Source organism: Monodelphis domestica, chromosome X, assembly GCF_027887165.1.
Source record: "Monodelphis domestica isolate mMonDom1 chromosome X, mMonDom1.pri, whole genome shotgun sequence".
In the NCBI taxonomy this organism is placed as follows: Eukaryota; Metazoa; Chordata; class Mammalia; order Didelphimorphia; family Didelphidae; genus Monodelphis; species Monodelphis domestica.
The window spans coordinates 51,647,950-51,675,360 of NC_077235.1; the positions used below are offsets into that span (position 1 = coordinate 51,647,950).

General features: G+C 41.8%; 2 protein-coding genes across 4 annotated transcripts in view; one reads left to right on the forward strand and one right to left on the reverse strand.

Annotated features, from left to right (window-relative positions):
- FRMD7 (FERM domain containing 7) overlaps positions 1-2,447 on the forward strand; it is a 73,923-nt gene extending 71,476 nt beyond the window's left edge. Inside the window, exon 14 of the mRNA XM_056809849.1 lies at positions 868-2,447. Within this exon, the coding sequence (XP_056665827.1) occupies positions 868-1,920 (1,053 nt within the window). The 3' untranslated portion in view covers positions 1,921-2,447. The remainder of the gene's footprint in view (positions 1-867) is intronic.
- A 177-nt stretch (positions 2,448-2,624) lies between these two features.
- The window catches only part of STK26 (serine/threonine kinase 26), a 56,441-nt gene continuing 31,654 nt past the window's right edge, over positions 2,625-27,411 (reverse strand). For 2 of the 3 annotated variants that reach the window (XM_007507183.3, XM_007507185.3), the window contains 10 exons: positions 23,430-23,660; positions 17,891-17,947; positions 11,643-11,751; positions 11,404-11,561; positions 7,541-7,726; positions 6,571-6,719; positions 5,704-5,797; positions 5,354-5,422; positions 5,136-5,272; positions 2,625-4,372 (listed from right to left, as the gene is read on the reverse strand). In XM_007507183.3, coding sequence (XP_007507245.1) covers positions 4,348-4,372; positions 5,136-5,272; positions 5,354-5,422; positions 5,704-5,797; positions 6,571-6,719; positions 7,541-7,726; positions 11,404-11,561; positions 11,643-11,751; positions 17,891-17,947; positions 23,430-23,660 — 1,215 coding nt within the window. In that variant the 3' untranslated portion in view covers positions 2,625-4,347. Of the gene's footprint in view, positions 4,373-5,131; positions 5,273-5,353; positions 5,423-5,703; positions 5,798-6,570; positions 6,720-7,540; positions 7,727-11,403; positions 11,562-11,642; positions 11,752-17,890; positions 17,948-23,429; positions 23,661-27,411 lie in introns of those variants that run through there. The other variant, XM_007507184.3, reaches the window with a different exon arrangement.

Here is a 27,411-nt window from a genome sequence, read left to right on the forward strand (position 1 = left end):
GTAAAGATTTTACTGATTTAAATATCAAACTTCCATTTGCTACCATTTGAGCAGCTCACAGGAATCTTTCTACCAGCTTCTCTCAAGGAAACTGAGATGCCTTTAAGGGCACACTTAGCTCTGGTGAACCTAGGAAACATTTAGGGAAGGGAACAGGGCAATTTGGGCAGATGAAGAACCAGTAAATAGTCAAGGTGGGTTGGCTCCTCTAGCTATGCCCAAAGTGACTGTCTCCAGAGTTAAAGGTTGACTGTTTTTCCTTGCAGAATTGTCAGGTCTGCCGGGAATAAAAGGTCTTGAAGCATTTTTGTTTTATGGCTTTGAAATTCAATTTCAGAGAAGACATTTGCTGTTCCCTTGATACACAGGGATTTGCTTCAAGTTGAGTTTAGTGACATTTATTATCCTCCACCCCCTACCCCAAGATTTAGCAGCCTATATTCATTCATTATGTGGTCCATAAACTCATATATCTTCATGTAAATCAAAGGTAGTTCTGCACACAGACAAATACGAGTTTGAGGGATGAAAGAGACCTTGGAGATAATCTAGTCAAATTCTCCCTCATCCTTACTTGCAAGGCAGATGAGAAACTGAGGCCTAGACTAGAGGGAATGTGAATCACTCAAGGTCACAGAGGCAGAGCTGGGCTTCAGCCAGGTCTCCTAACAGCCAAGCCAATGGGGGATGTTGGAGCTTCCGTGTCCCATTGGTTTTTCTCTCTTCTGTACAAATGATTCAATATGCTAAACAAAATATGGGCTGCCGAGAGATGCCCAGCAGCTGGCCTTTGTGAATGCCCACCCCCCTGGGAACTCTGCAGCACACCAAGTTGCCTTCTTCTCTTTTCTGTCCCCCTTCCCCAAGGTTGAAGATCTGCATCTAGTGTACAGTAGTGGATGTTACCACAGTGTGAATGGAGTGCATGCATCAGAGCCCACACTAGATAGCCGGAGGAGGAATTCCACAGTGGAGGTGACATTCGCAGCCGAGTTCGAGCGCTCCAAACCTGAAGCAGATCCCACATTGCTGCATCAGTCCCAAAGCACCTCAGTTTTCCCTTTTATTTACACAAAACCCACCTTTGATACTGACCCCGAGCCTGATGACTTCTATAGGCATAGAAGCCCTCTCAACTCCTTCCAGACGAGCTCTAAGTTTGCCGAAGGTAAGACAAGCATGCCTTCTGGGAACACAAGAGGGGCTCTCCCACTAAGGCAGCAGCTTACCTACACAGATCTACCTTATATTCCCAGTGTCAGCCAGCAGGCTGACATTGTGCCTCCACAAGTCTTTTTTTATGTGGACCAGCCACCCCAGGTGCCCAGGCGCTCTCCAGCCATGGCTGCTTTAGGGAAGGCAGCTAGCAGAAGTCCTCGAGATGCCAGAAGGGAGACTTTTCAGCATGACTTTCAGGAACTTAACGAAGCCCTAGCCAGGACTAGTGGAGAGAACCCTCCCGACATTGGTGTGGAAGATGATGACAGAACTCTGGGAGATGTCTTTGAGTACAGGGTTCAAGAGCAAACTCCTAAACGGTCCCACAGCCATTCAGATATGAAAACTATCCGTTTTCCTTTTGGGTCAGAGTTCCAGCCCTTAGGGCCTTGCCCTGCTCTAAGTCGAAAAGCTGATTTCTTCACATATATGTTTACCCAGCAGGAGTTTCCAGAGGTTTTGAGGAGTCACAGTGCAGCAGAACCATATTTAGGTAGTGAATCCAGTGATTCTGAATCAGAGATGCTTCACCCAGACTACTATGCTTTGTATGACAAGACAGCGAGGTCCCCCATGGCCAGAATCCGTTTGTCTTCTGGTAGTCTCCAGCTAGATGAAACTGATGAAGACGTTTCTTTTACTACACCTGTAGCTGAATCGAGCAGAACTACCCTGAAACCACGCAATTATTTTTTAGCTTGAGTGCTAGCCGGTTTGTTTTTTTTCCTGGCAAAATATTTTCAACCCTCATCCTCCTCATCACAAAGTAACTCCAGTCCCCACTGGAGAGATTGTTCCTTCTCCTCCACCCTCCACCACTGCAGTTGGTGGAAGAGGGAGGAAGAAAGCAATTTTGAAGTTAGTGGATGGGATAGTGGCCTGGCATCTGTAACTATGATCTTTTTCACTAGAATTATTGCTATAAATGAAGTTCTATAGCGTGTATATTATTCTACATTTGGGATAATTATGGCCTGGCACCAGTGAACAATTAGCATCTTGGAGAGGTAGGTGTTGACTTCAAGTGGTTGTACGATAGCAGCAGCACAAGTCTTGCCTGTCATCTAAGCCTCCCCCTTTGCACCCTTCTCTTCCTCAACAGTCATAAAAGTGACTACTAGAGTGTTTGTTCCCCCACTTCTGATCTGCCAGCAAAGTTATCTCTTGGTTATTTGCCATTACAATAAGCTCACTGTGTGTTGATCACATTAATAAGTCAGATGCCTTGATCTTTCTGTTGTCATCTTTATTTCTCCATGTGAAGCTTTAGGGCTAATAAGCCCTGCCCCGTAAGAAGCAGGACTGTGCATGCTCCACCACTCAGAGTGGCTTCAGTTTTCCAGCCAGACTCCAAGGACAGGTAACTGTTTCCCCACCACAAACATGAACAGTTTGAGTCATGGAAGTTTACAGAATTAAAATATTTATTTTTTTTTAACTTCCCCAACAGGGTGAACATACACTTTAAATAGTAAGACTTAACTACACTGATAATACACATTACTATTTGAACTTTGTAAAGCTTCAGATAACTGTGTTTATGACTTGTCGCTTTTACAAAAATATTTTAATCCAGAACACTCTTGTTTTCAAAAATGACCTCCAGACTTTTGTAGATATAAATGGTGATTGAATTTCAGTTACACAGCAGGTGAAAATTTCAACAGAACCATTTCTTTAACACAAAAACAAGGAATGAAAAGTAATTTTTTTACACTGTAGGCACCATTGAAAAGAACTATCCTTGGGATACAGAAGAACACTGCACTTTCTGACTCTTGGCTATCTTTTTTTTTAAAAAAGAACCCAATGGCCATTTGAGTCCCCATATCATGTTTGCCTATGCCTTTACATCTTCCTCTTTCTCACATTTGGCAGATAGAAGATGCAGGTTCTTTATGATGACTTTTGTGCAAAAACAAGACTGACTGTGCAGGTCCAAATGATACAATAAACACAGAACCTTTATCAAAAATAAATGTACACCAACAATCCCACAAGTACTGAATTTCAGCATAATATACATACTGGATCCAGAAAGAAAATGGCATTGGCCATTTAGCAGTACCATAAATATAACCAAAAAAAAAGCAATTTTCTCATCTTACCTACTTTTTATGAAGGGAAAAATATTACTCTACTCCACTGTAGACTACTTTTAGGAAAGAATACCTCTAACTAGGTTATTTGCATACTACTGGAAATACATATTTAAAATACCCTTTCTGAAATTATGAACAAATGATGATGCTTATGGACAGAGAAGAAAACAAATATTTTTCACAAGACAACTTAACCCTCCCCCCTCCCCACATACACATAAATGCTGGTGTTATTTCTGCTCATACCTGCTGATGAGGTATTAGTCACATGATGGTCAGCCTCTTCAAGCTCCCCCTACACCCAAGCATTGCAAGTGTTTCAACAAGTCCGAACAGCCTACGTTGTGAACATTATTGCCAAAAGCCTTCCCTAGCCTAACTGTATTGCTTCAAATTTCTAACCATGATGAGAAGACTGAAATATGACTTGAAAAAAGCCTGTTCTAAAAAAGGCAATGTGGATGTTGCTACATAGATCAGCTGCAAACTATTTATTTAGCTAGACTGCTCTCAAGTGGAGGGAATCATGGAGATGTTTGTCCTGGTGCTATAGACACAGGTTTTACATAGATATCACCTGCAATTTGGTTCTTGGGGGTAGGGAGGAGAGAGAAGAGTTGGTTTGAAAACTTTTTGATGACCAACTGACAAAAGTTTCATTTCTGAGTACTATGACAGATGTATCAGCAGTGTATGTCGTTAACCAAAGAGCAAAAAACATACTAGTAACTTGTGCATCTTTTTAAAAAGAATGACGATTCCTAAAAGCAAAGCCAGAGCTCCACAACTACCAGAATAAACATAGGTGAGACGATGGTATGAAAACTTTCTTACAAAATCATCTCCTGAAAATATAAAACCACAAAATAGTTGAGTAGGTTCTTCCAAATCCTTTACCATCAGTATGTTGCAAAGATCCAAAAGGCACATGGGGGCTCATGAGCTAAGTAAGCACTGCCAAGCTTGAAGTCATTTGGGTGAATTTCAATGGAGCTGGATGTAACTGAAGTCAACAATGGCAAGTTTCTTAGGATGAGTCATTAACGGAAAACCTATAAACACAAAAACTTAATCAATGGACAATTGAGCTGCTATAAACTTTTTTTAATCCGATAGGTGGCAGAAACCAATATTCAGTGAGAACTATCTTTGCAAATGCCAAGGGAGGAAAATAGTCTTCCATGTTGTTTTTTTGTTTTAAACCTTTTGCTTCAGTTCTGAGTGGCAAGAGCGAGGCAATCAGGGTTAAATGACTTGTGCCCAGGGTCACACATCTAAGTCCATAATTTCTTGATAAAGTGGGAAACTCACCCTCTGGAATTTCCAAAACCAAAACATAAAAGCTTTTTGTGAATTGTGTAAAGATAAGTTGGACAGGGAAGAGATTTACCTGTTGTATCACCTACAGAATTACTGTAGCTATGGGGCAATTGCTTAGAGTATTATGAATTGACAGGATAAGTTCACATACCATTTCTATGGGAGTCAAGGCTATCTTGAGGCCAAATTACAGCAGTCTCAAAATAGATTCATACCTCTTGGATTGAAAGACTGTTCCTTCTGGTTTGCGATTCTGGAGACAATTAACAAATGTTTCTAAAATGCAAGCTAAAAAATCATTTCTTGGTAGGGTAGGAAATTGTGACTCTACATGTTAGCAATGTCCAAAGTAACTGAAGAGAACGAAGACGGGAGCTTCTCAAGAGTGACTCGCTGAAGGCAAACTCCTGTCTCCTTTCTGGCCAGTGCACTGAGATATGGCAATGCCTACAAAGAGCACACAACCAACATGAATGGATGACCAGGGAAACTTACTTTTGAAACTTCTCGATTAATTTCTTCACCATCTTATCTGTAATTCCAGGACAGGCAGTTTCTGCCACTGTCATGCTTTTCTCCAGCTCTTCAATTGCTTTTGTTCTGCTCGCATTGCTCGTGTCTTGCTCTTTCAACTAAGTCAGAGACCAATGATACTATCAGATTTAAAACCAGTCTTGAAAAGACAGAGCCAGAGATAATGGAACAGTACTCACTTCAGCAAATACTGGTGTGATTATTGTAGACAAACAGCTCAGTGTTTTGGCAAGTTCTTCTTCTTGTTCCTTTAATGTAAGCAAAACACACCAGACAGAATCATTTGTTTACAAACCCAACGGTGCCTCCATCCTGAAAAGACTGGGATTTGTTTTATTGCCACTTCCCTAAGCACCCACATTCTCACACACCTCCAGTGGGGCCTATCAGTCTTATTATTACTTTCCTTTAGCCTGGAGCCTGAGCCTCTAAGCAGAGCAAGGGTGACACTTTCAAAAAATGTGCTACTGAGTTGTCAAACAACTTGTAGTCTCATATTCTGTAGAAAAGAACCTTTAGGTGTACTTACTGTTCCATTCTGTAGTTTCTTGGCATCGGGCTTCTTCCGAACAGTAGTAAAACTCCATTCGGGATGAGAATTATTTTCCTTATTGCTGCTTTCTCTAAGAAAAAAAACCTCAGCAATTATTTTTCTTTCTCAATCAAGTTACTTTCTCCAATAATGGTCATGGAATAATGCTAGTGAGATAAGATAGCAGCTAGCATCCAGACAATTCTGTCTCTGCCCCTAAAGGACCCAGTGACTTTTTAGTCAGTGGGATTCTAATTGACTGGGGGACAGCAGTTTATCTTTAAGATCCTTTGAAAAGAACATCAATGGCTACAGGAATCAGAATTAGATGAAGGAATTTCATGAGTTTTGTGACCATGCTACCAAAGAAAAAGGTGGTTCTGGTACAAAGTACACACAGACTGTTCTAAAAGTAATTGAGAAATTTAAAAAATATATATAATCCTAAATTGATTGACAAGATTTGCATGCAGAAAAAGTCTGCTTTGCAAAACTTAAACCCAAATGCAGGAAGTAAAAGGGGCTAGGGAATGACTGAGACGGAACCGTGTGCTGAAAGAGGAGGCTCCTTTCAAAGACCTCATTTATACAGAAAAACACTCAAGTTCAGGTTCTTTAAGATATCTTTTTAGGGGCTGATTTGGGATGATCTTTGTGACCTGGAGAGCTTCCTTTTCCTTTTCAAAATTAATCCCAACCCATGGTTTGTTGCATAACAGAGACAAGGGGGTCATAAAGGGTTAAGAGCCCACAAGGAGAAATTCAGTTAACATAGACAAATGGGCCAACTGTCAGTGTCTCTCAGCTTTTCTGGCCCTGAATCCCAGACTAGGAATTGGTCAGACAGCCTGTTGCTGCACTTACGAGTCCGAGCCATCAGAGTCCGATTCGTCGTCGCTGTGTCCTTCTGCTTTCCACCTCTTGAACCGATCGATCAGTTCTGTCAGGTATGACGTCTTCTTGGCATTTTTAATAATGAATTTGTGCTTCAGCAGCTCTTTGGCTGTTGGACGCTAAGGCAAAAACAAAGGGTACAGAAATATGTTTAGCTTTGGGATCTGAGCTGTTATTGATAATGCTTTGAGTGATGAAGCTGGAAGGCTCTTGTCAATGTAAGCAGATGACTAACAAGGAAGCTCCCTAGTTTAGTACCAATCTGAAATGTCAGCTATTGTACATCTAAGCTTGCCTCCAAAGGGGGAAGGGAAAGCACCAAATTCAGAAATACACATCTTTATTAAAAGTTGGCTTAGAACAATTCAAAGACTAAAAAGAGGTTCCTATAGAATTAAAATTCATAGGGCTTGGGATCTCAAAAGCGAACTGGCATTTTATCAATAGGAATGCGCAACGTGTTCAAATTGTAAGCAGCATCCTCAGACCTGGGAGTAGCTGACATGTAAAGGCAGGAAAAAGAAAGATCCTCTGGTAGCAGAGGACCAAGTTCAAATTCCATCTGCCAGTCCCCATGTGGTCTTGGGGCAGGCCATCCCCACTCCTCAGGCCTGAGGCCCACCACAGTCCTAAAGCAATCCCCACTTTGACATACAGAAATGGCTTTAAACTCAAAATCATGCCTTCCATGAAAACAAAGCTGACTAAACCCCTTACAGAAGGAAGACGAAGTGATAACATCACTGAAGACAACCTTATTTCCAAGGCTTCCTCTGTCCTAAAAGGGGAAACAACACAATATGCAGAGGGCTGAGCTAATGCAAGGCAAGTAGGGGAATACTGGACAACTTCAGTGTCTCATCTCCATCCTCGGAGAGGAAGCACTGTTTGGTAGCCAGGTATCCTTTACCATTCTGAATTTAGAATAATAAATACTCACAAATGATGGATCCTTGTTCAAACATGCATCAGTAAACTCTTTAAAGGGCTTAGTAAAATCTCCCAATAGAGTTGGTGGATTATTTTTTGGAATCAGAAAAAGAACTCGCATGGGATGCATGTCAGAGTTCGGTGGCTCTCCTTTGGCTAATTCGATAGCAGTGATTCCCAAGGACCATATGTCAGCCTGGAGTAAGAAAAGTAGAAGAAATATTAGGACGAATGTATAAAATAAAACAATGTCTTATACTTCTAAAATTGGCACACTTTGGTGAACTTTGGGAATCGTTTTACTTGAATACCACATACCCTCTCTTTCTTCTACCTCTTTAAGATGAGGGGCAGCTAGGTGGCTGAATGAATAGGGCCAGGCCTGGAGTCAAGAGGACCTAGGTTCAAATTCAGCCTTGGACACTTCCTGCTTGTATGTATGTCCCTGGGCAAGTCACTTAACCCCTTCTGTTTTAAGAGTTGTTACTAAGACAGAAAGTAAGGGTTTTAAAAAATCGAGTGAAATGTTTAATAACTATAAAATCACATTTATACACTGACACCCATCTATCAGCAATTTAGGAAGGACTCCAGCAATATTTCACTTTGCCTCCCTCTAGAATACTCTTTCTCTCCACATTGCCCCTTAACCCTTCCAGCACTTCTATTAATTGTTTTGGTTTTTTCCCCTTTAAGACAAGGACCAACTTGTCTTGTCATATTTGTATCTCCCAATGCTTATCCCGGTGCCTGCCACTAAGGAAGCACTAAATAACAAGGTGGCTTTCTTAGTCCATTCAAAGTGTTGAGAAAACTCAACTCAGGAATGCAGAACAACTACTCCAGCCTCCTATGGACAAGTGCTTTTATCTCAGGCCAGGAAACAAGTTTGTTCAGGAGGTTGGGGAAGATCAGCTGCCCAAGGACACCTTCATAAAAAAAGCTGATAACAACAATGGAGAAAGAATCAGCTTTGTTCTCTAGTCTAACTGGCCAGCTGGTAGGATAGGTGTTGACAGAGGGTTGCAATAGGTAAATATCTGGAGGTGATAACTTACCAGGCTGAATCTCCTTCAGGGAAGGTACTTTGTAAATTCAACAAATCCTTTATTCACCACTTACTACACTCCAGGCACTGGGCTAGGCCCTGGAGTTATAAAGATAAAGACAAAAACCAAAACCTGCCCCAGTCCTCAAAGGATAGTCAGTCAATTTATTAAGCACCCTTTAGTGCCAGGTGCTGAACTGTATAAACAAGCTATATGCAGATAAATTGGAATCATCAATAGGAGGAAGGCACTACAATCAGAAATGGGCAAAGGCTTTCTTCCTACAGAAGCAGGGACTTGAAAGGAAGTGGAGCAGAGGAGAAGAGAGCAGAGTTCCATGGAGATGCAATATTTTGTAAAAGGAACTTGGTAAGGAGGTCATTGTTCCTGGATTTAAAGGGGGGAGGGGAGGGTTAACACCAAAGAATTTTAATTTTATACCAGAGGTAAACTAGAGAGTCCCTGGAGGTTTTTGAGTAAGGGGAAGGATACGGTTAGCCCTGTGCTCTAGGAGATTACTTTGACTGCTAAGTGGAGGCAAGACTTGAGGAAGGCAGACCCACCAGGATGCTCTTGCACAAAACAGTCCAGGTGTGAGGGGATGGGGGCCTACATCATGGTGGTGGCAGAATCAGAAGGGGGATGAATATGAGAGATAATTATAAAGGTGCAGTCAGTAGGAAACTGATTGGAATGGGCGAAGAGTTGAGAACAAGCCTGGGGAATTGGGAGCATGGTGGTGTCCTTAATAATAACAAAGAAGGTTTGTAAGGAAAAATCTAATGATGCCATTTTGAGTTGAAGATGTCTAATAGGCAGTTGGGGATAGAAGACTAGAGGTGAGCAGATAGGTATGGGCTAAACAGATTGGAGAATCAATAATTAAATCGGGGGAACTAATGAGATCACCAAGTGAAAGTAGTATAGAGAAAAAGGCCAGAGATGATGCCTCAGCTGGTTTTTCTCTAGCAGATCCCATCCCCTTCCAATATTAACTCTTCCTATCTTTCGGTGCCTTCCCTGCTACTTACAAACTAAGTCCAATTTCCCTGTCCTTGAAAACCTTCACTAGATTCTGCCATCCCTACTTGCTATTAAGAGCCTTCTAGCTCTCTTCCCCTTCTCAGCTGAATTACCTGAGAAAGCCATGGATGATTGGTACCTCCATTTCCTCTCCTCTCCCTCTTCTAAACCCTGTGAAATCTGGCTTCCAAATTCATTATTCAACTCAAATTGCTGTCTTTAAAGTTACCAACAATCATTTTACTGACAACTCTATAGCATCTTCTCCATTCTTATCCTTGTCAACCATGCTGAAGCGTATGACATTTGACATTGGACACACATACCCCTGGCTCTGTTCTCCTCTCTGGTTGTCTGAGATTCTGCTCTCTTACCTGGCTGGTCATCTCTCTTTTAACTGGATCTTTTCCCTTAACTTGGCCACAACTATAGATATCCCCTGTAAAGCCCTCTTCTCCATGGGTTCAATTGCTCTCTCTCCCTCTCCTGACATTTAATGTCCCTAGTTCTAAATTGCTCCCCTTTCCAACCTGGCTTTCCTTAAGATTCTGCCCAAGAATAAGCCTCCTCCAGGAGGTCTTTCCTGGTTCCTCCAGCTGCTAGTGCCAATCCCTCTAAGCTTGTCTTCTACCTAATCTGTATTTCCCTTATATGTATAGTATCTATGTGTTGTCTCCCTGTAAAAAGTAAGTGCCTCTTGAAGGTAGGGACTATACTTCTTTTTCTTTGTATTTCTAGAATTCAGGGCAGTGCCTGGCTCACTGTCCTGTGTGGAATCAAATGTCTCATGAGAAAGCTAGCATTTATAACACGCTTTTATGGTGTGCAAAGCACCTTACTAATATCGGCCACACAACAACTCTGTGAGGTGAGTATTATTATCCCCATTTTACAGATGAAGAAACAGAGGCTGACAGGTCCAGTGCCTGGTCTAAGGTCACAGCTAGTAAGTGTCTGAAGCAGACCTTGAACTCATCTTCCTGACTCCAACTCCTACAGCTCTATACACTGTGCCACTTGGCTACCAATACAGATTGGCACATCTCCAACAACATAGTACACTTAAATCACCTCCCCAAAGTCAGTCAAGTACATGGTGAGGGGAGACTTGAACCTGGGCTTTTTGGGCTTTCAGGCCAGCTCTCTATGCACGTGGGTGCCTGGCCAACAGTAAGCACTTAATTGGGGAGCATACTTCCACTGATGGGGCCCTGAGGCCAAAATGAACCGGAATGTATGTATGCTCTCGAATGGCTAGCCTGTGACTGAAATGGGTTACATGTTATTTTTATAGTTTTGCAGGTCTCCAAATGAACCTTCTGATAGGTGCAAGGTGAATTTCCACTTGGAAATATAGGCAGGCGGGGCAGCTAGGTAACACTAGGGACAGAGCACTGAGCCTGGAGTAGTGAGGACCTGAGTTCATTTCTGGCTTTGGACACATGACCTGGGCAGGTCGCCTAACCCTTTTAAGACAAGAGTGACAAGGGCTAGACTAAAACTGATACTAAAAGAGACTGTTTTTTAAAAAAAGAAGAAATCAAGTGTAGGAGGCAGGTTGCAAGCTCAGTAAATACCACCCCAGCCTGCCTTCTTCAAGTAATAATCGCTGGACCAGATAATAGCTCAGCACCAGGACCAAAGGAATACTTCTAGGGCCTCAGATGAAAACTATGAAGGAATTATGCCAAGACCTAGAGAAGAGTTACTGCCTGGGAAAAGGTTTGGAAGGATCGCGGATCCATCCCAAGACAACCACTTAACAGCTATAAACACTCTCTGCTGGTAAAGTCTCACTTACTTTTGAGTCGTATGCCGACTGCTGAATAACTTCAGGAGCCATCCAGAATGGTGTTCCTACAAAGGTATTCCTTTTAATCTGTGTATCTGTTAACTGGCCAGCAACGCCAAAGTCTGCCAGCTTCACCTCTCCTTGCTCTGACAACAAGACATTGGCAGCTGGAAAATGTAAAACTCAAGTTAGTTACCTTCCTCAGAAGACATCAACTTTTTTCAAGATCATGCTGAAGTTTTGCACACCTTTTATGTCCCTGTGGATTTTCTTTTCTGAATGCAGGTAGTCTAGACCTTTCAAAATTTCCTTTAGCATGGTAGCTATCTGGAACTCATCAAATGGACCGGCTCGAAGCTTTGGGGGCAAAAACAAGCGCACGCATGCGCGCACACACACACACACACACACAATACACAGGTTTGGGGAAGAAAAGAGGTTAAATTAATGTTTGAGTTATCTTTGAACTAAAGGAAATTACATAAAAGCTGTTTTACAATGTCAAAAGACCAGTGTTTAAGAAACATGCCTGAAACTTCTAAAAAGGAATTTCAATAGGGCAAGTAAGCCAAAAAGGGTCTTAAAATAAGAAATTTAACCTTGAAAGGAGGAGAGCACTTACCAGAGCCGCTGTTGCACTAGAGTCTGAAGTAACTGATTCAAATATATATGCTTCAATAGTGAAGACGACTTTTTCATATGGGGGGTGGGGTGGGGTGGGGAAGATAAGCTACCTACACAGCAGTGTTTTGAAATAAAAACAGTATTAAGTTCGAACATTTGTTTTAAACCTACAGCAAACCAGTTTGCAAACTTATGGTCATTTAGTTCATGAGATCACCCATAGCCTAACTGTTCCCATTTAACTTGTTTTAATGTATTAGATATGCTGGGGCAGCTGGATAGCTCAGTGGATTGAGAGCTAGGCCCAGAGACAGGAAGGAGGCCCTAGGTTCAAATCTGGCCTCAGACACTTCCTAGCTGTGTGACCCTGGGCAAGTCACTTGACCCCCATTGCCTAGCCCTTATGACTCTCCTGCCTTGGAGCCAATACACTGGCTCCAAGACAGAAGGTAAGGGTTTAAAATAATAATAATAATATAATAATATACTAGATATGGAATGTGGAGGATCAGACCAGATGATCTCTAAGGTCTCTTTCAGACCTGAATCCTATGACACCATTGGCTTTCCCAAACTAAAAAATCCTAACCAGGTACACAATTGGATGTTTCATAGTACAAAGCAGAAAGCTGTATCAAGTCATGCAGTTTAGACTTTTTCCACAAAGATAGAGCACACATCCCTCCCTCTTACCCCTTGTACCAAGGCCAACTGCCTTGACTGAACTGAAATACAAGGAAAGCAATCATTGGGTTTCCAGAGAATTTGCACTGGAATATCTGAAAAATCTCTTTTCAATGAAGTTATTTAAAAAGTTTCCTGAAGCACCAACTGTGAACTGTACAATCTTATTACAGGAAAGGGTGGGAATGTCAAGGCAGCGCTGGGGTGGAGCTCTGTTTGCTGTGGGGAGGGGAAAGGTGGTTTAAAAAAACAAGACCCTGCCCGCACGAAGGGATTCATAGCTCTCTGGCACCTTATGTACTTAATCTTCAATGAATGCCACATTTATAGTCAATAAAGAACACTTTTATGTTAGACCCAAATTGCTTAAAATAGAACTCCTGCTTCAGCCTCACTGTTCCCTATTAACTGGACTCTGTGTACACAATATGCTCTAGAGACCTCTTCAATCAATCTCTCTCCCATTTTATTCTTTTACTTTCAAAACTATCCAATTCTAGAAAAGAAAGTTTTTAGCTTAATATCCAAAGTCATTTGAGAAGGTGAGAAACTCCCATTATTTAGTAATGACTGGCACTGAAACATCACTGGACATTAATCCAGGTACTTACAAATTGGGAGAAGCTGGCTATTGTTCTGGGGAATTTACACAAAGCTAGCTAAAAACTTCAATGAGCCGATGCAATCCCTCTACGCCATTTGAAAAGGGATGGTCTTGATAGCCACGGCCCTCTCAGTTGAAATGCTGTATCCAGAATTAGTTAACTAGGGTGCTCATGGGAGGAGTTCAGCAATGCCTTGTAAGTGACAACCAGAAAAAACATCTTTGTTTCAACCTCTATGGGTAACAGAAATTTCCTCCTCATTAAACACAACTGAGTCTTTGCTATGCTAACTTGCTGCTTCTTGGGGATAAAAATGGGAGTGAATTCTCCTGCAGGCCTTCGCTTCATTCATTTCATGGGCTTCCTAGTCTCTGGGAGATCACTGCTCCTCCTGTGCCCACATGCAGCATACCATATTAAGAGTCCAATTATATGCCTAACTATCTCTATTACAGAGGAGGAGAGTCTTGGGATATCCATTATAGCACTGCTGAGCTAAGTTACAAGTGTAACTGCATACTACTCAATGAGCTTAGCGGTTCAGGTTTAAAGCATCAATCTGTTCCAGATACACCTTAGTTCTTCTTACAATCTAGAGGTCTTCCAGTTAGACCCCTTCATATTCCAGAGAAGGAAACTCGAGCCCAGAGAGGAAGGGACTTGCCCAAGGTCACACAAGCACTATGTATCGGCGCTTAGAATCAAGTCAAGGGTCTTTTCACTCCAAATCCTATACTCCTCCCACAGCATGATGGTAAGTGGTTCACACTGGTTTTTACTCTTCCCACTCAGCATATTCCTCCTTTATACTTTCCTTTCCTATTTCCACTCTAGGCTTTTTTCTAGGTCCCCAAAGAAACAAGTTGTTTTGGCTATAGAAGCCAGGTCTAGCTAATTTCCTATTGGGCTGAAACTACTCACCTCTCATGATTCAGCAACTTCACATGTGTCCTCTAAACTGCCCATGGGGACCACCTGCTTACTCTCCTCCATACCAGAGGGATACTTGGCCTCTGAACCAATTTCTTCCAACTGAGCCTACTCCCCTTCTCAGTCAGCCCACTCCAAGTTCTCTTTTGCTCTTCTTCCTTTCATCCTGCCCTTGTGTTAAATACTTTTTAGTAGGCCAATTATACCAGCCTTACTGCCCCCCCTTCCCCACAGTCATTTGCCCTGACCAAAAGTTCCTTCAGTGGTTCTCATAATAGCTTACATTATTACTCCATTTGATCCTTATAATACTCTGGAAGAAGGAATTTGAAATCTCATCCCATTTTCTAGATGAAGTAAGCAGGCCTCCCAGAACTGCAGACAGGGCTGGTTAATTCTTAGTTTGCATGATAGTTTGACAGAGGTAACCAAGAGCTTTTTGCAAGCCCTCTGTCAAACTATCATGCAAACTAAGAATTAACCAGCTTCCTAGATAAATAGAGGGAGGTGGAACTGGAGAGGAGGAGAGATAGCCAGTTCCCTGAAAGACAGGATTAGAATTCAAGATGACCCGGGCAAACTAGAAATGCATCCTCAAATGCAAAATTGATATGGAGTATACAGAGAGAGGCCAGAAGAAAATTTAACAGTTGTAGAAAAAATATTGATGAGAAAAGATGAAAGGAGATGAGAGTTGGCCTCTCTTCTCCACAGTAAATTAAGGGTGACTTCAAATAGACTTCAATAGCTCTGTGATCTCCTCAATGTGAGTTGACTTTTGTCAGCAATACAAACTGCATCCTATCTCTGCCTCCCTGGCCTGTGCCAAGTCTTTGTGTCCCCTTCAAAAACAGAAAGGCTTGTTTTACAATGGACAAATACCCAGCTTGACTTTCCCTCAAAGAGAAAGGGAAAAAGTGAACTTGATCAAGCTTAAGAATAAAGTGCTTTAAAGGGGGCAGCTGGGTGGCTCAGTGGATTGAGAGCCAGTCCTAAAGATGTGAGGTCCTGGGTTCCAATCTGACCTCAGACACTTCCTAGATGTGTGACCCCCAGGCAAGTCACTTGACCCCCATTGCCTAGCCCTGACCACTCTTCTGCCTTGGAGCCAATACACAGTATTAACTCCAAGATGGAAGGTGAGGGTTTAAAAAAATTTTTAAGTGCTTTAATCACTTGTTTACCAATTCTGAAATTTAATTTTGAGATGAATGATTAATAAGCAGTAATTCATTAATATAGTGGTACTTCAAGGTATGCCAAGTGTTTTCCTCATCACAACATTCCCTCGAGGTACATTAAGCATCATTGTAGAGACATGGGTAAACCTGGTGGCTAAGCACTTAAAGAGGAATTTGAACCTAATCCCTAGACTCCACATGCAATGCTTTTCCCATGCCCTAGCAGGCTGCCTCCATATGGCTAGATTTAGTTTGAGAAACATAATCCTCTGGTGGTCTTCATGCATGAGAAAGAGCCTCACGGTCCACTTTTTGGAGATGTTTCAGGTGTGAATCTACTTAAAGGCAAGGGAAATTTACTCAAGCTCCTTTCCATGCCTAGGATAGCAATGCTGGCAATCTGGCAGGCAACAGAAGTCATAGTGACTTCTTTGGAATTTCAACAACTTTACACCAGGAATATTCAATTATACTTAAAAAGAAGAATAACGATGTAATCTGATGATCTTTTGAATGAAAACTGTTCGCCAAAAAAAATCTTAAAATGAAAAGAACTGGAACATAAGAAGGGATCTCCTGAGATCTTATTTTGAGAGGAAGATCCAACCTCAGGAGGGGCTGATCCCCCAAACCTTCCTCCCATTGCTACAGCTATAGCAGCAGCAGCACCACCATTACTTGTACTTTCCAAAAGATCACTTAAAGAGAATTGGTATGGAGTTCTGCTTCTCAGGTCCTGAGTAATTTGAGAGTGGTCAGCATTTGTTCATTTAAATCTGAAGAAAAAGGGAAACAGGAACGAAGCAACTTAAAGCAATATTCTTACCCGCTTTATCAATTAAATTTCGAATCATCATATGAAGAGGGCATTTGACCATCTCATTTAAATGATTGCCTAATTCTGGCTTGAGCTGTTCAAGCTGAGTGGGACAACAGATACAAATGCTCAGACAGACTCACAAAAGAGAATGGAGACCCATGCAAAAAGTAGACAGACTCCTAAAAGTGTAAAATGTGCTTTACATATGTGTAAGATCCAGAGGTGATAGTTGGGCATCAAAAAAGCCCAAATACTTTCCATTGGATTCCTGGGCATCTAAGGAACTACATGAGGATCAGGAAATCTTACCTAATCCAATAGCTAACACTTCTCTAGCCTTCGGCTCATGGTCTTCAGTTAACCACAGATAGGGAATTGCCCAGCCCAGAATCCAGAAGACAGACTATCACTGGCCCAAATTGCGGAATCTAAATCTCCTGTACTGAGGTCGTTTAAGAGCTAGAGCTGGCTTTTGTCCTACACAATTTTCTTCTCACTTCCAGGGCTTGTGGAGAAAGGAGCTAAAGGTATCTCTTCTCTTCAAGAAAACTGAGGAAAGGAATATCAGACTGAATAAGATGATTACAGTAAACCAAGCGTCTAGGCCAACAGTTATGGTTACTTAAAGTGACCTGCAACTGTAAACAATGTGAAAGGCTTTTCAATACCCCACCCCCAGCCCCATCACTAGTGAGACAACCTTTGAGGTTCTCTAGGCAGAAAAGGGAGTCAGTGTTAGGTTAAGCAAGGCAGGTAGGTACCAACGGAAATTTACAGGAAAAACTTGTCATCAGGATTTGATAGTTTCTGACATCCTTCTGTGTAGTCTTTTTTTTAAAGCACACAGATGGTAGGAGAATCAGAGCACAAACCAGTCTATTCTTTTTACTGATGAGAAAACGAGTCTCAGAGAGCATAAATGAGCAGCAAATTAGTGGCTAAGACTAGAACCCGGGCCCACTGCTGACTATTATTAGTCCACTGTTCTTTTAATAACAACCTGCTAACACTAAAATGAGTTTATCATTAACTTCTTGCCTTGCTCACATTAGTATGATTCTCTCTGATGTCCACCTATTGACAACCTGGCTGACTGGTCCACGCAGCCAGTCACTACCCCAGGCAATTGCTTGAATTGTGGGCATCATGCCCAAGGGGAAGGACACATTAGCCCCCTTCAGGCTGGCCTTGCCAATCAATCCCAATTGGCAGCAAATGCCACATGCAAAACTCTTTCAGGTTTAAAATGTCAAGCTGGAAGCATGTGCTAATTTTAGCCTGATGGTCAATATGTGAACCTTCTGCCATGCAGCCTTCTCCCTTACAGTAGAGAGAATGTGGCGCTAAGAGAGACTTCAGAGTCAGCTGGAACTCTCAGGTTGCCCACAAAGGGTACTCACTTGCATTTCACTTGATTTTGTATAGAAATATATATGATACTTACAAGATTCGGTGCTGACCCTTCACCCAAGGAAGTTATTCCACTGTGATCCACCAAGTGTGTGTGGGGGGGAGATATGTGACTTCATTAGCATATATCATTGGCCTGCTTGAGGAAGACTGCTCACTTCATGTATATATATGCACACATCTACATATGTGTATATATGTACACGCCTATGCATATGTGCATGTATTTTTCCGTTACTTACAAGGTCCAGTGCTGATCCTCCACCCAGGTATTCCATTATGATCCACAGCTTTGTGCCCTGTAAAGACCAAGCCAAAGAATGGTTACAAAATGGTGTTTCTGCCCTTCAGAGGAAAGACTAGCTTGGGTTCCCCGAGTACTTTTGTCTGTTTGGGTGCATTTGATCATATCTCCCCCAGACTTGCTCTTCCATCTGCCTTCACCCTCCATATTATTGTTACTCACTTTCTCTCTGTTTATTACCTCCTATCTAACTGGTCACCAAGCCCTGTCGCTTCTTTCTCTGCAGTCTCCCTCAGTCTAGAGAGTCCTTTCTCTGATTTGCCTGCTTCTCTCAAACAAGTCTTGCTGCTTTGAAACTCTTCTCTTGAAACCATGATCAGAATCACCTTGTAATCTGGTCAGGTCATTCTTTTTTTCAAAAAACTTCAGAGACTCTATTCCCTGTGGCATTAACAATCACACTTCCCTGTCTGGCATTCAAAGCCCACTGCCGTCTGCTGCCATGCGCCCTTTTTAGACTTCTCTGACTGCACTCTTCATGTTTTACAGGAGTCCACCTAAATGACTCTGTCTACAATCATGTCGTATCCTTACTTGTCTCCTTATGGCTAGAATGCACACCCATATCCCTACCCTGGAAACACCTTTTCAATTCTGACTCAGCTCTTCAAATCCAACTGAAAGGCAAGCGCTCCCCTCATCGTCCCTGGCCCTGGCCCTGGCCCCAGGCACATTTTGCTTTCTGCCCCCCCCTCCATTGTTAAAGAATGACACTTGGACCTCACTAGGCACATTCACTCAATCTTGTATATTACAGAGACAGACAGACAGAGAGCGTGTGCTCTCTGTATACATCTTCTACCCTATTGAGTCTGCAAGTGAGCATTTAGCACTGGAGATGCAAAGATCATACCCCCAAAACCAGTGCTGCCACGAAGAAGTTAATAATCCGCTTATCTAAATGTTGCATCTTCCCAACACCACCCAAAGCACTCTGGATTCAATAATAGTAATAGTGAGACTCATTTCCATAGTTCTATCCAACACTTTTCTCACAGTAATGCAATTTGGTAAGAAATGCAATTGGACCCATCTTACAGATAGGCAAATAAGCTTTGGGAAGCCAGAGAACAGAGAGGAAGGAGCAGAGACGGAATTTAAATCCAGGTCAACAGATTCTAAGGCCATGTTGCACCACAGTTACCTTCTAACAGCAAGCATTTAACAAATAGTGTTGATGGATGTCCTTATTTTGTAGAAGAAAAAACTGAGGCCCAGAGGGGCAAAACAGCAAAAAACATCATATGCTTGCAACCAAAAAAAAAAAAAACATTTAAAATGTGGTTGAAATATATTAGTCATCTGACGAAACAGAAAATTAAATTGAATAAGTAGGTTTAAAAAATGGCTACTGGCACTTGAAGTAAGGCAGTTTTAATTAAAAGATAATGAAGAGGTAGACAGAGACCTTTGGAAATTATTCTGAAGGGGACTTCTGGGCACTTTCAAGGACTTGAAAAAGTTGCTGATGCTTGTTCTTCATTACATATAATTTAACTCTGAAACTTCTCTCCTTTTCCTTGGCATAGGTATATACCTGTATACAGGCACCTATCAGGCTGCCCATATAACTACAGTTATTTTTGGCTTATAAATGGAAAAGGGAAGATTCCCCCATCCCCAACTCTGAGGTAAAAGGGGAAAAGTTAATGAGAAGAGAAAGAAAAAGAAAAGAAAAAGAGAAAAAAAGATCAGGGATGTGTGATTCAAGGAGTATCCTAATTTAGAAGGCAAACATTCTTGGGCCCTAGCAAGGGCACCACAGGTCATTCAAATGCTTCAGGATCACAGATTTAGAACTTGAACTTTAGAACTAAGCATCTATAATCAACTAGTCCAACATCCTATTTTACTTAGGCCTATACCAAGGCTTAGAGTAGAGAAATGACTTGCCCAAGGTCCAAAGGCTAAGCAGACTTGGGACTGGAATCCAAGTCCTTTGACTCCAAAACCAGATCTCTTTGCAGTATGCCGCTGTCTCTAGAACAGGGACTCTTAACTTGCAAACTTTTTTTTAATATACATGCCTGGAGTTCAACAAAAATGGGATTTCCTTTGTAATCCCCTCTATTTTATTTTATACACCAAAAAAACTAACTTTGAGGAAAAGTCTCCACTTCTCTACTTCTTTTAAGGTGAACAAAAGGTTCTGAAAGGAGAATAAAAGTTTTCCTAAGATCATCCTAATCACATCCCACTTCATAGCAAGCAAAGAAAATGTGAATCAGAATGGATGACAATGCACAAATATATGACTTCTTTTCAAAACAGACTGTCCTGAAGCATTTTTCAGACTTTTAAAAAAAGTGGACTTGGAAAAGGACATTCTTTTGGGGGTAGGGTGAAAAATATTTCCTTAACATAAATAAATAGAGAGCTAAAGGCAATCTCTAACAAGTAGAGGCATGTCTCAAATTATATTTAATGCCTGAGTGAACCTCCCGGAGATTTACATTGAACTAGAAAAATACTTTAAGATGATGAAAGATTCTTCCAATATCATGAGATCACCTGGGAAAGGGGCACCAACTTTAGTGCTCTTCCTAAATAAAGGCTAACTTTGTCAATCAAGAAAATTGACAATGGACTCAAATGGAAGGAAAACATTGTGGTTATACCAAAGTGTTTATATGGTTTCTGCTTTCGTTTTTTAAGACAGAGTTACACAGTGATCTCAGTCAAAATGAATACCTACTCATTTCTGTGCATGTCCCAAGGAAGTCACTACAACTGCTAAAAACATAGAATTATCTCTGGCACAAGGCCCCACCCTCCTACTTTCCTCTTTACAGTGAACTGCTGGTGATTCAGAGTCCTTTAGATGGGGCAACTTAAAAAACCCATCAACGGAAGTGAACATCTAGGACCCTCTGATACCACCCAAACGAGCAGCATGGGCCGTGACAAGTACATCCCGAATGCTAGCTGAGAAGACAAAGCCCTCAATGACATCGACTGGATGTGCACAGATACCCTGCTACTCTGGGTTTCTGTTTAGCAGACCATACAAAGTCAGAATGCACATGCCAATTAAAAACACAATAGCCTTTGCCACTGATTGAACTAAAATCGATCACAGTCAGAACGCCAAGAACTTAAACTGATGCAATAAAGGGCTATACAAACAAGCAAAGAAGGAGAAAGAATATTTACTTCAAGGTAGGAGACCTAAATTCTGAGACATGTACTATCACTATTAAGTTTTGTCACCTGCAAAATGAGAAAAAGAATGCTCACACTGCCTACTCCTCCCACAGGGGCATGTGGAGAAAAAGCACTTGATACGCCTTAGAACATTACAAAAGAAGAATTATCAATGAGCCATACGCACGATGCATCTAGGACAAAAATGTATTGCTGTCATCATCTGGTTATTTCTATTGCCACATCATCAAGCAATACACACTTCAAAAGCACTCCTTTTTAGCTATTGAATATAGAAACAACTAGCTATTGCTAGGGGGATTGTTTAACAGGGCTCTCTACAAAAATATATCAGAAGCAACCATTTGGAATTTCAGGAGGTTTTTAAAGCCTTCAAAAGTACAACATTTGGATAAAATCTCTCAAAATGACATTTCTTTGATTCAGAAAATATTGATCAGATGTCTATCATATGTTTTAAAAGAGAGAAGTAAGAGTTCATTCTTCAGGAGACTCCACAAATAAGAACCAATAGGAACAAAAAGCTATTTCAACACAAGCACGGACAACCTGTCAATGTAATACCGGATGGCCTGTTTGAAACGGGTCTCATTTAATATTTTGTTAGTGGGTTTAAGGATCTGGAAATGGCAGAATTTAGCCCAGAGTATAGAAAACAAGCAGGAAGCAGCCTGTTATAAACAAGCCTCCTAAGTTAGAGGAGAGAGACATGAAACTCTCTAAAAATAGCAACTGCTTCATTTAATCTATATGAATGCCAAGTAATGCTTCAGTGAACTATGGCAAAAATGTATGGATATACTGGAATACAATAATGACTCTTTCATGTAGAAATAAATGCTGAAATGAAGCACTTAAAAAACCCCTTCATGATATACAACTATGATACCAAAAATTTCTGCATGGTATATAGTAGGTAGAAGACAGTTTTTGCTTCAAGTTTTAACTCTATGGGACTTTAGGCAAGTCCCTGAAGGCTTTCTGAACCTCAGTTTTCTGATCTATAAACTGGAGGCCATAAAAATGCCTGGGGTGGGGCGAGCAAGGGAATGCAGAAGGTAACTCACAGTACCTACAAACCAATCTTTTAAATGAATCTTGTGTGCCTGAATAGTCTTTGTTGTTGTTGTTGAAATTCTTCGTTTCTGTCTTAGTAACAACTCGAACACAGAAGAGCAAGGGATTAGGCAATGGGGGTGAAGTGAACTGTTACACAGCTAGAAAGTATCTGAGGCCATATTTGAACTCAGTCTTCCTGACTCCAGATCTGGTGCTCTATCTACTGAGCCACCTAGCTGCCCTGTGGTTGAATATTCCTTCAACTAACTCGAACAAAACCAAAAGCAGAGAGCACGAGTGTTTTCTGGTGGGGAGGGAAACTTGCCATTTTAAAAATCCTCTTTCAAACTTGTAATTCTTGTGGCATCTATCACACTCTACACTGTATCAGAGTTATTTATGTGCTTTCATCTTATCGTTCTACTAAACCGTAATCTTTGTTACAGCAGGGACTGAAGCGGACTCTCCCAGTACCTAGCAGATCATCTTTCAAGAGACCCTCGACGTTCACTGATAAGTGACAAAAACATCTTCCCAAAGTCATAAGGGTGAACAACTCAAGGCTAGCTGTGACTGCCACCATATCATATCCCTTTCTGTGATTTCACGTCCAAGAGCCAAACCCAGAAAAGACTTCTAAAGGTTATGTCAGTGAACCCTTTTCTGCCTATATGTTGAAACCAAACAATTATGAATCTTCTACTACTTTGTGCTCAGGGAGATAGATAGGAAGACAAATCATGTATCATCCTTTCCTCCAAGAATCACATAATCATGTGGAAGAGGAACACAAATCCCTTCCCTCAAATCTCTGGAGTGGCAAAGAGCTAACAACGGATACATAATAGTGCCAATCCGTCAGGGTAGGTAGAGTGGCTAGAGTGGTATGACTTTTATAGAAAGCTCACAAAGGCAGGGGATTTGGGTGGGGGTCATCTTTGCAGGAGACAAACCCCAACTTTCTAACCTAGAAAGAGGTGCCCATCAGCAACATCGTGGAACCAACAAAAAGCTAAAATTTTGCTGGATAGGACAGTCCCAGTCTTACTGCACAGGATTTGTGGATACATAGAAACACAAGGATCCAGCCCTTTCCTGAGGCTGCATTTGCCCCAGGGGTCAGAATCCAGCTGTTCAATCCAAGAGGAGGCTGTTTGGCATCACTAACCGTACTTGCTGGAGTCCACAGCTGCCAAAGCATGATTTAAAGCATGGCTTTTTGTGAATACCTTATGACTTACATAAAAACGTACCTTTAAATAAGATCCGTAGTATTTTGTTACATATGAACTGTCACACTGACTTAAAACAGTTATTTCTTGCTGTATGTCTTCAATTTCATCTTCTGCTTCCTCAAGGTCTATGATTTTAATAGCAACCACTTGCTGTGTCCGGTTATCAATTCCTTTAAAAACTTCTCCAAAGGAGCCTTTCCCAATGCGTTCCAATTTCGTGAACAACTCTTCTGGATCAGTTCTCTGATTCTAAGGAAGAAGAAAAAATGAGTGAGAAAGGTGAGGTGGGGGAGCAAATTTAATAAATTCCTTTGCTACTTCAAGTTCTCAGTGATTCTGTCAATGTGGATCCAATCCTCCACAGACACAGATTACTTCCCTTCTCTATCTTAGCAGTCTTCATAAACTCTACTGTGGTTTAAAAAACCCCCCATCAATCACCCTTTGGCCAACCTTCCAGTTAGGGGTCTCTCCAATTTAGCCTGGCTGGACCTCACAGTACATATTCATCGCACAAAGCCTGGACTTGAAACCTTTCCAGCTTAGTGGGCTGTCACAACTTGTGCTCACCTGGGACTGCCTTCAATTATTAACCAAGGCTGCTCTGAATCACAGTTGGGGACCCAAATAGGATTTTAGAAGATGGTTCAAAAGTTTAAGAAAATAAATCTTATAAAACAGTCTTAGAGAATGATGACTGAGCATTCAATTTCTTTGTCTACTGCTGTGGATTATCCACAGAAAGTTCTTCAGTCTTTGGCTGGTGATTTCCTGGCTATGATTAGACAAACTCTGACGGTGTGACCACAGCAAGTATGTGGGGAGAGCCCCCACTCTGGTCTGACAGTCCTGGCTTGATATAGCTGGGGTGAGTGCCCCTGGCCAAGACCCCAACAGCATTCTAATGTGCCATCTTCAGCAGAATTGCTCACATCCACTGCTACCCCACTTTTGGGAAGCAAACTCTCACTACTGTTAACTCAAGTATTTAATTGTCTGCTACCTAAGAGTATAACACTACCCCTTCCCCAATAGTTCCCTCCATCTATCCCATCCTTATCCAACTCTAACTCTTTCCTCCCCTTTCATTATACTCTCTGAAATTCTCATGTGGACCACTAACAAACTTCCTTTTATTTTGGAGGTCTTTCCCTACTGCTCCCTTCTTTTTGAGTAGAGAAACCTACCTTGGCCCCAAAAGACACTTGCATCCCTGATCCCTAACCCTCTCTTATCTCTGCCTTCACCTCCTCTCATACTTTCCCTCACAATGGTCTTGGCCAGGGAGTTTGAATCTTTCTTGCTCCCTGCTTTCACTTCTAGACTCTCCCTTCGCTGACATCACTCATTACACTCAGAAAACATCATCCCATGCAGATCACAGTGGCTGTTATCTATTCACCTCCAGGCCATTCTCTCTCTTTCCTCAAAAAGTTTGAAACTTGACTCATTGTCTCTCTTGCTAGGCGATCTTCGATGTCCACACTGATGTTCCCTTCAAGCACTCGAAACTTCGGCTTCACAGATCTAAAATTCTATTCATGGCCTGGTCCATGCTACCTCAGCCAAACATCCGGGAAGGCCATGTCTCTAGATCTCTCCATCATCCACCAGTGTTCCGCTTCAGAGATAAAAAACTTTAACCTGCCTCTATTCAAACATCATCTGGCATCATGATCTCTCCTGATGCCTCATCCTTCCTAATCCTAGTCTTTGTCCTTATGATAATATCTTCAATCTCTGCACCTTCAGATGCTTTCTTAGTAGTAATGTTCTCCCTTCATTTTCCTTTCTTCTCAACTGCTAAACTACCATTGGCCACTCTTTAATTCCTCAGTGTCCTCTACTGTCTAATTCTCAGCCTACCTCCACTCATACCTTGCTAAAAACCTTTGACCCTGGATTACTCCCACTGTTACCTCCTCTGCTCCCACATATAGGCGTATGAAGGAGTTAGGAGGAACCATGCAACCAAGATGACTGGGTCCACCACAAATTTATACTGTGTGACTTCAACTCAGCCTCTATCAAAAAATGACAATCTTTTCAATCTTCCCTAATTGATTCTCTATTCTACTCCCGACAAATAGCTGTCCTCAAAGCTTAGCTCAGGACCTTAACTCAGACTTTTAACAAAGAGATTCTTCACTATGAGCTCCGACTTCTCTTCAATCTCAAGATTCCTTGCCATCACCCTCACCCTACTCTCTCCTCCTTTGCTCTAATCTCTGATTATGAGGCAACACTTCTTTTTAGCCAAGCTAACAATCCTTCATCCCATACCCTCCTGACTTCTTCAGGAGATTATCCTTTCCATCAGCCTCTTGGTCTAATCTTCAATTTCTCCCTTTCTACTAATATTTTTCCTGCTGCCTACAATCATGTCTCTTGGCTATCCTTAAAATACCTTCACTAGGGGGGAAGCTGGGTAGCTCAGCAGATTGAGAGCCAGGCCTAAAGATAGGAGATCCTAGGCTCAAATCTGGCCTCAGACACTTCCCAGCTGTGTGACCCTGGGCAAGTCCCTTGACCCTCATTGCCTAGCTCTTACCGCTCTTCTGCCTTGAAACCAATACACAGTATTGATTCTAAGACAGAAGGTGAGGGTTTAAAAAAATACCCTCGCTAAAACCTACCATTCCTTTAAGCTCTATACTATTCTTTCCATCTCTCTCTATCCTCTACTATACTATATCTTTCTTCTCTTTGATGTCAAGACTTCTAGAAGAAACTATCTAAATGTATTGTCTCCACTTCCTCTTCTTTGACTTGGTTCTCAATCCTTTGAAATCTGATTCCTAAACTCATCACTCGACTGAAATTGCTCTCCAGAGTTAAGAAGAATTCTATGAATTGCCAAACAAGATGATCTTTGCCCAATTCTCACCCATCTTGAACTTTCTGGGAACCTGACACTGCTGACCACCTCCTCTTTGATTCTTCTCTCTCTTGGTTCATCTCCTATCTATGATGGCTTCGCAGTCTTCTTTGTTGACTCATCATCTTTAGTGTACCAACTTTGGGCACAGTCCCAGGCTTTGTCCTTTCTCCATATTCTCTCACTTGGAAAACTCATCAGCTCTCATGGGTTCAACTATCATCTATAGGCATTACATAATGGATGTGCCACAGCCATCTCAAAACCATGCTTTCCAAAATGGAATTTTTTCTCCTCAAACTTTCCATTCAGGAAAAAAAACCCCCAAACTTCCCTATTACCACAGATGGCACCACCATTCTTCCAGTCACCCAAGTTTGCAAGCTCAGCAGTGTTAACATTGATTTCTCATGATTCCTCGCTCCACAAAGCCAATCCATAGCCAAATCTTGCCATTTTGCTTCCACAACATCTCTTGCAACTATGCACTTCTCGCTACTCCCAAAGCCAGCACCTTAGCTTCAGGGCCTTATCAACTTTTACAGCTGCAGGAACCTTCTAATTAGTCTCACGTGCCTCTCCACACATTTATCTTCTGCACAGCTACCCTAGTGATTTTCCCTAAGCACAGGTCTGACCATGCCACTCCCCTAGTCATTAAACTTCACTGGTCCCGAACTTCCTCTGCTTGGCTTCTGAAGCCCTTTCCAAATCAGCCTCAACCTGCTTGTCCAACGTCCTCATCCATTATGTTCTTCACCTCTCACCCCTCTGTGCTCCATCCCTGGAATGCACTCCCTCCACACCTCCACTTCAAAGAATCCTTTCATTCTTTTAAGACTCAGATCTCCAAGGCCCCCTTCCACCTTCAGCCTTTTCTGCTCTCCATCTGCCTGTGTCCCCCTCCTTTTGAAATGCACACACTGTCTCCCCTTCATTTTCGTCTTTTCGTCTCCAGCATGGCCCAGTGCTTGCCACATAGCAAGTGATTGGTAAATGCCTCATGATTGATACAGGCTTCTATATAGGTTGCTAATGAATGCTTAGCACATCCTTGAAAGATGTCCTACATATTAATTCAAATTAACTTTTAAGCAAGTGATCTGAGCTAATCAAAAGGCA